This window comes from Dunckerocampus dactyliophorus, chromosome 12 (assembly GCF_027744805.1).
Source record: "Dunckerocampus dactyliophorus isolate RoL2022-P2 chromosome 12, RoL_Ddac_1.1, whole genome shotgun sequence".
Taxonomy (NCBI): domain Eukaryota; kingdom Metazoa; phylum Chordata; class Actinopteri; order Syngnathiformes; family Syngnathidae; genus Dunckerocampus; species Dunckerocampus dactyliophorus.
This window is the reverse complement of record NC_072830.1, coordinates 15,540,292-15,552,575: the sequence shown is the minus strand read 5'-3', so window position 1 is coordinate 15,552,575 and position 12,284 is coordinate 15,540,292. Positions and strand designations below refer to the sequence as shown.

The following is a 12,284-nucleotide window of genomic DNA, read 5'->3' as shown; positions in this document are numbered from 1 at the left end:
ATAGAGAATAAAGGGAAATGTCCAAAATACATTCACACTGACATAAACAATAAAGGGTTCTACCTTCACTTACTGGTCCTATAAAGTCAATTCATTGGGATCACAAGAAGAGCCACAGACCATTTTACCTGCATTGTAACTTCTGGTAGACTGACGAACTGCATGAAAAGGCTCTCCTTATAAATACCAAGCCCCTCTCATTGGGCTTCAATAGTCCTCTTAATTATTCAATCACAAAAATAGGTAATCCATCATATAACCAGACATAATCATATAAATATATCCACCACATACGTACATTTAAACCAAATGCAAACAATAAGTCTTTTTTATGTGCATTAGTTTCCTTACATAATGCTTCAGTCACATGACCAACATGAGTCTGTGACTGAACAGGACGTATTCAACCAACCCGGAAGCAATAGTGTTGATGGTGCTTGTATTGAAACGAATGGGACGGCATAGTGTGTGCGTATATACGTATGTATGTACGTACTGTATGTATCTGTGTGTGTGACTGCACTGCCGGTAACCTGTGACGGACAAGCACAGTCACAGCGGCACTGTCCAATAACATGTGTAGCTTGCTCTGTGTGAGGCTTAGGAGGGGGATTACTAAATCTCACAATATAAAAGCAGCAATTATGTACGTTAAAATAGCAGTATAAAACTAATATGTCTACAAAACCTCCCTTAATTAAGACTCCAGGAGGATTCTAATCTAGTTTATTCCAACACTTATTGGGCTTTGTGTTAATTATCTGGAACTACACTCCTAATCAAAATTTTAAGACCAGTTGAAAAATTGCACGAAATTATATTTTGCACTGTTGAGACAAAAACAAATTTGAATAAGCATTTTTTTTGCAAACAATCATTAAACTGAAATAGTTTGTTAATCAGCTGATTCAAAATTTAAGACCATAGCTCAACAAAACCTGAAACCGACCAAAAATAGAAAAAAAAAACAAAACAAAAACAAAACCTCAGTAATGAGGAGCTGCGCCATTCTTGTTAATCACCCCAAATAGCGTTTGAGCATGCTTGATGTCAGGATGTTTCCAGGAGGCTCGTGGGAATGTTGCTCCAGGTGGTGAAAATGGCTTCATCGAGGGCATCCCTTGTCTGGAACCCAATGTCCATTTTTGTAAACTTCCCTTGCCATCCATCCCCAAATGTTTTCATTGGATTTAGATCAGGGGAACACGCAGCTTAAAGAGTGAGCTTATTCCTCTGGAAGAAGTCCTTTGTCAGACGGACATTGTGAACTGCAACGTTGTTCTGTTGAAAAAGTCAGTCATTATCACACAGAGGGCCTTCAGTCACGAGGGATGTCCCCTGCAACATCTCCACATAGCCAGCTGCCATTTGACGCCCCTGCACAACCTGAAGCACAACCCCTCCACTGTGCCGAGAATGGAATCTCCTTGTCATGCCAGTAACGGTAACGGTTGGGAGCCATCAGGACCGTCAAGGTTGCATTTTCTCATCAGAGAATAAAACTTTCTTCCACCTTTCAATGTCCCATGTTTGGTGCTCTCCTGCAAATTCCAATGGGCAATTTTGTGACATGAGGCCTTTGAAGATGTTTTTTGTTCTTAAAAGCCTTCTCTCGCAGATGCCGTCTGACGAATTATTGGGCTGCACTCGGCACCAATGACAACCTTCATTTAGGTCAAGGATCGTCTTGTGTCTCGACGGACAGCCAATGGGATCCTCCAGCTCAGGGCCGGTGAGATTTTTTTCGAGTCTATCACTTAAATTTTTTGTCCCATAACCCTCAGGATCTTTGAAGAAGTTTCAAAGGACTTACTGTGTCCAACCTCAGTAGTAATGGCGCGCTGCAAGAGGCCTTGCTTATGCAGCTCAACAAACCCTACCGTGTTCAAAGAGACAAAGCTTTTCTGCCTTTGCCATCAAGAGATCATGACAGTGTGAATACCTGACAGAAAATGACATTGAATCCACATTTTTGCCAAGGTTTTTGCTTTTAAAGGCTATGGTCTCAAATTTTTGATAAGCTGGTGAACAAGCCTATTTCACTTGAATGCTTGTTTGCAATAAATTGCTTACACAAACATTTTTTGTCTGACTCCCATTTCTTTTCTTATATTTTGAAGCTCTACTTAGAACTTCCTTAAGATCCAACGGTGCAAAATGTAAATTCTTCAATACCTGATAGATTCAATTTTTCAACAAGTCATAATAACATTTGGATCAGGGGTGTATTTGGCACTGTGTAGTAGATTATGTGATCACTATTGTGATGGAAATTAGTATTAAATCAGTGTTTAGTTTCATTCACAATTAACAATACATGTCCTATTTGGTATGTTTTGCGTCCAGATTGCTAATTCAACACAATGTACTTGGAAAAAGGAAATCCAGTTGTTTGATTGCTTATTAAAGACTAAAAAGTCAATGTGTTGACTCTGTTTGGAATTCAGGGACAAGCTTGAATTGTTTAATTATTGTCTTCTCGCTAAACAAAAAAGCAGTCATGCATGCTCGGTAATGGTGATGACGCAAGGTTGTTGGTCTTTGGCTTAGCACTGAATGACAAGGTCTGTGTCAGACAGGGGGACCTTGCAACGCTGTCAGGGTTTTGCACATTTATGAGTGTTTGTTTAGGGATGTCCTTTGTCAGCACGGTCGTCTTCTTGTGTTCCACTTCACGTCACAACAGTGAAGGGAGATCAGCGGGGGGAATAACAATGAGTGCAAAAATGAGTCCCAATGGCACTGTCACTAGGATTATTCCGCAGTTTTGTTTGGGGAATTGATTGCGTTTCTTCCTTTTGTTGCATCTGCGATCCTTTGTTTTAAACCAACACGCGTCGTACATATGACAGTGATGCAGTGCTTCCGCAGCGTTGAGCCGAAGACTCATGTGCGGATGAGGTGCTGATGTTCCACACTATTAGATCGCCTTTTAAATTAGGGGCATAGCTCTTCTGCAGCACCGCGATGACACACGGCAACTGCTGTTTCGAGTACACAGCCACATTACACCACCAAGAGTGCTTGCTGCCAGCAACAATCATACACTGCGTGCACAGTTATTAGGCAAGTGAGTGTTTCATATTTGATCATATTATGCATATTTTCATATCTGGGGGTATGTGAGGATGTGGCCTCAATCGAAGAATAGACCACGTGGACCAACACCCCAGGTGCATAATTATTAGACAGCATATTTTCCTAAGGCAAAGTGGGTCATATAAGACATTTAACTGACCTCAAAAATGAACAAATGTCATGGCCCCCTTCCTAACCTGACCTAAACCCTATTTAGAACTTGTCTGCCCTTCTTAAAGGGGAGATTTACAAAGAGTCCACCTCCCTCAAAAGTGTCAGAGATGCTGTGCCATTTCCTGCTTGACACAAAGTTGAGGATCAACAGATCAAGAAATGACTTCTTTAATGGAGGAAGGAAACAAGGGTGGGTACATGACACGTTCTCCTAACCTGCCGAGATCTTTACTAGGATCTTCTAATCTATGCATGTTTTGAAATTATTACATGGAAACTCCATGTTTTACATGATTGCGGTATCGTGATGAAAAAATTAATCTTGGATAATGTTTGGTGTTTTCTTGATTGATGATTTAGTCCTGGACATTGGAGAAAAAAAGGACACAAAAATCTGACAGGAGTATCATGGTTTTATTGAGTAGGATCTGATATTATCTGTAATTGCATCCTGTAAAGTGATATCCAGTGGAAGTCATTATTGATGTGCTGTTTGCAAAATATGCACACAGTTTTTGCCAAACAGATAATATTGACAAAATACTACAGGAATGTTGGAAATCCAATAACAATCATTACCTTTTGTGTCCGTCGCTGTCACACGCGTTAATTAGCATGGGACGCATTGTGAAAAACTTCTGTTTTGCTCCTAACAGCTGCAAAGCAAGAAGCTAGGGCATAGCTATGGGGCCAAATTACTCCATGTGAATAAAACATGAGTTATGTATTGATATCTAAAAACCATGTGGTGTCCAGTCCTCACGATTGTTATTACTGACATATTTGAGGTGAGTGCAAGGTTTTATTTGCCACTATTTTTCATGAACTTAACATTTTGCAGTTGAGTTTTTGCATGTTTTCTTAAGAAGTGGCGGTGATTGAACACTGGGCAAATAAATACACACGTTCTGAACACAGCTCTACTTTTAATTTGGACTTTTTCAGCATGCAAGTTACAAGTCTACATGATTTATTTCTTACTATAAAACATAACACATATATAAACCGGTAAACTTTCAAACTGCTATACTAAATATTAATGATTACTATTTCACATTCATAGTTTCAGAGTTTACAGGTAATCAAAGCAGCTCATATCATTTCACAGTTCCATTCAGTATGTTAATAAACATAAATACTCATAATTCCTCAATATATGTGTATACAACTTGAGTTGTATGTCAGTCAAAATAGCTACATAGAGTTGGGTATATGCATTTGCTACAAATGAACAGATAACTTTTATTATAGGTATAGGCAACTTACCGCTCAGTTAGTTTATCCATAGTCAGAATAATAAACAGATGGAAGTTGCATCTCTGTGTGTAGCTTTAGACGTCTGTTCACTACTTAATCTTTGCCGCGGGGGAGCACCAGTGAATCAGGAGGGGAGCTTAATGTCAGCTGACTGATGTCATATGACATCGACAAAGTGACGTTTATGCGATCGTCCCACACTACCATCGTGATCGACCGGTAGCTCCTGTTTGCTTTCAGCCACGTTCACTTATTACATTGATGATGCGTTGCAGTTTGCCATCTAGGTGGTGTCATCAACATGCATTATCGCGATAGGGCAAAATTATTTGGTTTCTATCGCGCATGACTGATGATTACGTAACAGTTGTTTTGTGTAGAGATACATCTACATCACTTTTCTGTTTCAGAACCTCAAATTTTCATTAAATAGTCTGCAGTCGCCCTGCATGGTTGGACTGCATTTACAATGTGAGGCTAATTTAAAGATGGACTCGGCTCGTGAATTTACTGATGGTTTCATTCACTGTTTTGCCTGACAGTTATTCCAGCTGATTGCCTTCACTTACTTGAAAGGTTCTTGATGTTTCACCTGATGAAATACTGTCGCTGTTTGACCACATCTCACTGTCACGCTTTAACGTTTTCTCCTCCGAGCATGCCTTCTGTGACGCTTCTTGTCTTGCTGACTTGGTTTTATTTCTGTGTGAGACATAGCATGTTGTCCGAAGTAGCTTGAAAGGCTTTCTTCTGTGTAGCATCTTAAATGTGTCACTTTCTCATCAAAGTGTTCTACTTAAAAAAAATGATTTTTTTTGGTAAATACAAAAATACAAAAGCCACCATGTTGTCGAAATGAAATATCATACAAACATGAAAAGAGGCCCATTAAATAGCAACATAACCATGCATAACAATGCTCTGCTCTTGCCGACATAGGTCAAATTATAGCAGCTTAGGGAGTTTATATGTGTTTAAACATCTTAACAGTTAAAAAAAAAAGTGCTTTTGTTACTGATACAACTGTTTGCATCAGTCATGAGTCATGAAATACAACCTAATCTAAAGATCCCCTGTTATGAAAAAAATACTTTAAAAATACTTATATTAATATGTGTCCCTAGAGCCTGTTTTTTTGAGCACTGAACATGACGAAAATCTTGTCTCCCTCACTTGGTCCATGTTTTGAACAAAAACCATCCTTTCTCATGGATGTGATACCACCTCTGACCTGCCCCTGGCTAGATGGATCCGCCCCGTGTATACGCCCACAACTTCACTGAGGACCGTTTTATTAAAAATCAGGCTTCTCTACACATCCTAAAATAAAGCCCAAAGCTCTGCCAGCTTATCCGTAAAGTCAGCTACCGAAGTAGGAGCTGTGCGTTTGATCATTTTTACTTTCTTCAGCAAAGAGGCTAATCTAACATGAGTGTAATGTTAGCACTGTAGCACACATACAGTAGCTATGCTAGCGTTGCCAATGTTTGTGTCCTCCTGTCCCACTCCTTAATGTTACGTTGTTTTATGTTATACTATGTGACATCTATTACATTGGACAAGGTGTATGAAGTGCACAATAGCGCTTCTTGGAGTCAAACACTGGAGGCCAAAGACAGCTCCTTAGCATTAAAGCTACAGACACACAAACCTGCACGTTCCCAGTAGGGCTTACTAAAAGCACGTTTAAACTGTCTAAATTCCAGCATCAAGGCTAGATTTTGGCCAACACACTTTTAAAACACAATTGTGGGACCTTTGAGACTTAATTAAAATAGTTGACAAATAGTACAATATGGGACCTTTAAAGCTGCTGTATGTCTCTGGCTTTATTCCAACCAAAAAGTATAAGAACACAACCACAGGCTAGCATATGTTAGCAATAGTGGTTTAAAAGACAGAAAGAACAAAAAATGTCTACATTTCTTACAGGTGTCTTAAAATAGGTGAATATTCAATGATTCGATTCGGAGGAGTTGGATTCAACTATCTTGCTGTTGAATCAAACGAAAATGTCATGTGATCAGGACTGTAGCATTCTGACTACATGAGGGTGCCCACATCTGCTGCTGAGCATACATTTAAATATCCATTTTGATACAAAATCAGCCTCATTTTTGTTAATAAGCACTTGAAAATGATGTGTTTGTTTAACAGAGAGAACCTTTGAACGTTTTTATCATCGAAGTTCGACTCACCCTAGAGATCTCCAGAGTAGTGGAGTACCGTAGCACAAAAGCAGTCATGCTGTTGTTACAGTTGCTAAACTTTGCCAAATCGCTATCTTTAGCTAACAACAACAAAAAGTGGGATATTTATGCTTGCAGTACATTCGAAATTTATTGTCAGCCGCTCACTGTGTCATACAGCCGCTTCAACCTTCAGGGATGTGTAAATTATTAATTGATTTATTAATTATCTCCTAATTTTGTAATTTATATATATATATGTATATGTATATATATATATATATACAGTATATGTATGTATGTATGCCTGTGTACTAATAGTAGTTGAATATGTATTAAAACTAACATTTATGAACATTAGTCAATAAAAATAGTTAAAATAATTTTATTACATTTTTAATAATTACATTTCAATTATTAATTTAAACAAGTCAAATGACTTAATTAACAGCACCTTCTAAAAGCCCATAGCTTCCACAACTAAAATAATTGCCAAGAAATACTTTGGAAAAAACAGAAACCCGCTTCTTCGTAAGCCCTAAGGACTTCTGCATATTCTTCAGTTTTGCCGCTTGAGTGCACATGCTTGGCTGCGAACAGCCAAAAAGCAAATGTAGTGCGCCCTTCTTTGTCTTAGGACTATCATTGTGTCTTCAAGTCTAATAGCTAAAGCTCTAAGAAAACGGATTGAGAATTCTGGGAATCTTAAAAGGAGTTTTTTTTGTTACGCCTCCTCCTGATAAACCAAAGACTTTATCTTACGTTTGTAGGCATTTAGGCTATCATGCCGCCAGTAGACGTACTTATAGAAGCAGTGTTGTCCAATACGGAGTAAAGAAAAGGACACACCAGGGATTTGGAAAAAGATTTCTTTTTTAAATCAAAGCCTTTGTTGTCACACAATAGACGCCTCGACTAAAAACATTAACAGCAAAGCCCCATTGCATTTGTAGACTCTTTTAACGTAATCCAACTTTCCAGCACAGGTATTCTAAATAAATAAAAAAAATCATGACACTTAATACTTTTTTTTTTTTTTTTTTTTTTTTACAATTTGCAGCACCCAAGCTTTTGCCTGCACAAGGATTGCCTTCTAAGAATTACTCTGCCTTTTTTTTTTTGTTTGTTGTTCTTTCTCTGTCCTCTACAGGCATCATGGACTCGTCCCGAGCAACACAAGGTATTCTAAATGCATGACTTTTTCTCTACTATCATCCATCTCCCCATGTCAGGGAGTCGAATGCATTTGTGGATTGATGCAGATCAGAATCCTTCAAATAAGTAGTGTATAAACACCGTAGCCAAAATGAGCAAGTGAAAAGCCTCTGGTGTTTTACTTATTCTTCATATAAACACATTCTATCACTTGCATTATCCCCTTGTTCATCTTAAAGCAAAGCGTTTGCCCGGCTAGATCTTATTTCTGTCGGTTTTGTGGCTCTACAGTTGACAGCATTGATGAAATCGACCAGTTGGGTTTAGTTTTCAAAGAAAAATCTAACTTTGGCATGTTATTTATATCTCACTCAGTCTTGAGCCAGCATTTCATTCCAGTTTTTCCATGGTGTTTGCCTCTACGCAAGGAGACGTGCCTCACAGCCAGGGACTGTTTGTGAAAAAAGAACAAGACGCCAGCTTTTCTCCAGTTTACTTGTCTTGTATCTTTCGCATGTTTAATAAATAGAAGTGAACCCATGCGATAAACGGAAAATCACTCTCCAATTCTGTTTGTTTACCCAAATGGCAAGCCAGTGATGATAAACTGACCACTGTTCTAACATCAAGATGAAATATTGCAGTTATTTATACTTGTGTAGCACAACAAAAGAGTGTGTGTTTTTTTTGAACGGCTGGTCCCTTAAATAGCCTTTTTATTTGTGTGGGGTATAGTGTTTGGGGATTGAAATTCATTCATTAGGACAAAACAGTACTTGAATGGAAAATTGACTGGAGGCGAGGTGTGGACTTCTATAATGCAGCACAATAACAATTACAAGATTTGTATCAGCACACCTACTAAGAGTCGACCTATGGAGAATTGTGGACATGTTTTTTTTCTTCTGTTTTTTGTACGGTATTTAAAAGATTATGGCAGCAACATGATTTTCAGACTGACTGGGAAACATTCGTGGTCATCAGCCACGGAATGACATGGTGTTTCAGTGCACCTAGTTTGTGTGTGTCTGGAGGCATCCCATAATAGCAGGCAGGCAGAGGGGAGAAGAGTTATGGGCACAGAGGAGTGTGTGCGTGCCAAGCATGTTACTGCCAAATGTGCCGAGCTCATTGGGAAAGCTGCAGAGGGGAAGCGTTTGGTTCTATGTATGCTGGGCCAGTTAAGATTTGGTGAGACATGAATTTAACATGTCCCGTTGTGTATTCCCCATTTCACGCTCCAAAGTTCCAAGTGTCTTCTCCAGGCTACTGTTAAGGCAAGGACGCTATAGAAGAGCTCAGCAGTCACTTTTGGGTGATTTATGGGAAGCACTGGTAATTTTCATCTGTGCTTTACACCAGCATCATATTTTCCGGACCATAAGTCACATTTTTTTTTTCCATAGCTTGGCTGGTTCTGTGACTTACCTGTATAGTCAGTTGCGACTTATATATCAAAAATATATACAGTCAATATATACAGTCCTCCCTCGTTTATTGCGGCTAATTGGTTCCAGACCCGACTGCGATGAGTGAATTTCCACAAAGTAGGATTCGATATTAAGAGCTAGAGCAAAAAACATATTTTTTTTACCATTATTAGAGCCCTCTAGACATTAAATAACAACACTAGAATCACTTCTACACTTAGTTGAGACGATAAGCAATAATAAGACATTATAACTCACACGTTAGCATTGGGAAAGTTCCTTGTGGGTGTATCTCGAACATAATGTGGGTTGATCGCATGGTATTAAAAAAAGATTGATAGTCTGTCATCCTTCCTCCCTATGATGTTTGCCACTTGATTAGCACTACTGCTATATTTGTTTACACTACATTGCACAACTCCAATGCGCAGGTTATGGGATCTCTGCAGGGACACGAGACGGCCACTGCTTTAAGCACAGCAAGTTGCAGAGCTAACCTCCAATTTATTTAGTCTAAACTTAAGACAGGGTTTGAAACTGAGTGGGGAAGGACAAAGTAAGATGCAAAAAATGTACCACTTCCACACAGAATGAGAGAACAATTTTTTCACTCTGCATCCATGGCTGACTCCATGCAGTGCAAGCTAAGGTAATGAAATGTAAGGTAATGTCTCATCAATATAACATTTGCTGACCAGTGACCAGTGAAGAATCCTTCATAAGACCTGTCCTTCAATATTTTTCACTAATAATAGGCCATAGTCAACCACAAATGATCATTTATGAATTAATTCATTTTGGAAAAAATGCAATAGAGCGAGTGAGAGATGACTGAAAATACTGTATTTCAACATGTTTTATGTGTTAATGTTAATTCATACTGACTGTCACGAACCAAGATGTGAACATTACCGTCGACAGCCGGAGAGGGCGCTTTAGGCTAGCAGATGAAAGATTCAGTGGATTCAGTAATGTGAAATGAGATCGGGGGCTTGGTGAACTTGCTTACTGGTAACTTGTTTGCTAGACTCGCTGCCTCGTGTAGCTGAATAACTGTGTGTTACTGCGTGATACCTACCGGACACCTTTTCAGCCTGTTGTTCTACGTGCTGTTATGGAGTTGAATATCTTGCCTTTCCAGATGAAATGTCTTTTTTTGGTCTTGAATTTTTTAATATAAATTTCAAAATAAATGCAACTTAGAGTCCAGTGCAACTTGTAGTCCGAAAAAAACGGTACGTGTATATTGTTTACTTTATATATAATATATAATGCCAATGTCATCCAGATGTACAAATAGAGCCACACCACCATGTGGTTGGAATTATATTTATATTTATATTTATTTATATATGGTGCAGCAGACATCATTACCACAGCAAACAGCCTGCAGGGCCAACATGACATCTGTAAAGCTGAAGTTTACTGTGGTGTTTATAGAGAAATTTCGGAGCAAATTATGAAAAAAATAATGACAGATCAGAACAAAAGAACGATCCGCTCACAAGACGACGGTCATCAATGAAGGGGAGGATTAAAAAAAACTTTAATTTTAACATTATTTATGATTTGGACTGCATGAGAAAGTAGAACGGAAAATGTACCTCTCTTATATTAACAGGCACTGTATATAGCACAACACAACAGCAACAGAACCATTGTTGTAATCGCGGTAAGGAGCAAACTCATACCCAGCATTAATATTCCTGATTAATTAGTGGTAACCAGAAGGGCAAGTGTAACAGCAAGTTTCACACCAACAGCTGAGTATAGCAACCAAACTGACCACTCATGATACCGGAAATGCATCTACTGTCATCTTGTGGTGTTAATTAAAAAAAACAATAAGCGTTTACAAATAGCCATAGCTGTTAATGTCAAGGTTTTTGGACCCAGCTCTCATTAGAGACCCTTGCGGTTATTTGAATAGAGGTCTTGATTGCAGCATTTATGGTCTATTATTTTAATTATGATTATTTATGTGTAAAAAAAAAAGTATAAAAATACAATTGCACCGTACAAATAAATGGATGCTTTACTCCTAATAGACACCTGCAAATCTCGCCAGACGAATAAAGACACTCCCTGCCAATATAGAAGGAAGTATGGTCGCAATGCGTCTGTGTAGGCTCTCAGTCGTACAGGAGTTGTCTATCGAGGAAAAGGCTTCTTGAGACGTCATCTGTACTTCTGTGTAGAAGGTGTCGGACGTTTCGCTCCTCATCCGAAGAGCTTCGTCAGCAAACTAATAAGTGCTGGTAGCTTAGGCCTTAAATACAGTAAGAGTGGGCGGAATTGGTGTGCCAACACCCTCCTCCTATTGGTTCGTTACACTAAGCCTGGGCGGAGCAGTGGTATAATCCTATCCTGTTATTCACACCTACGATAAAAGGGAAGTGTCGCTCCCTGAATTGGGTATGAACGACTCTGATACTGGCTTGTTAGCATCTATTGTTCTGGCTCGGCCCTGCCTTCACCTCATTTGCAAGACTAAGAGCTGTGGGTTTTGGTCTCAGTAACCTGCTGAACACAGGGTCCAAATTAAACCTCAAACCACCATTCCGATTCAATGATGGGTTCTGTTGTTTGACAAAAATAGCTTCCTTTACTCCTCTTTCAAACCATCTGTTTTCTTTGGCCAAAATCTTTACCTCGCTGTCCTGAAAAGAGTGATTGGTAGCTTTCAGGTGTAGATGTACTGCTGATTGAGGACCACTAGCATTGTCCCTGCGATGTTGATAAAGCCTTTTTTGGAGCATTTGCTTAGTTTCCCCAATGTAGTGCTCTTTGCATTCCTCATCTTTACAGTGGATGGAATAGACCACATTGCTCTGTTTCTGGTTTGGAGCCTTGTCTTTAGGATGCACTAATTTTTGTCTCAGGGTATTTACTGGTTTGAAATAGGTAGGAATTTTGTGTTGCCATATGGCCATTCCTACCTATTTCAAACCAGTAAATACCCTGAGACAAAAATTAGTGCATCCTAAAGACAAGGCTCCAA

The 12,284-nt window shown here is 39.0% G+C and overlaps 1 protein-coding gene across 11 annotated transcripts in view; it reads left to right on the top strand.

Moving 5' to 3' along the window:
• ncam1b (neural cell adhesion molecule 1b) overlaps positions 1-12,284 on the top strand; it is an 84,084-nt gene that overhangs the window by 48,430 nt on the left and 23,370 nt on the right. For 7 of the 11 annotated variants that reach the window (XM_054794418.1, XM_054794414.1, XM_054794416.1 and 4 more), the window contains one exon: positions 7,849-7,878. The exons of the other annotated variants lie outside the window; for them this stretch is intronic. In XM_054794418.1, the coding sequence (XP_054650393.1) occupies positions 7,849-7,878 (30 nt within the window). The remainder of the gene's footprint in view (positions 1-7,848; positions 7,879-12,284) is intronic. 11 annotated transcript variants of the gene reach the window in all.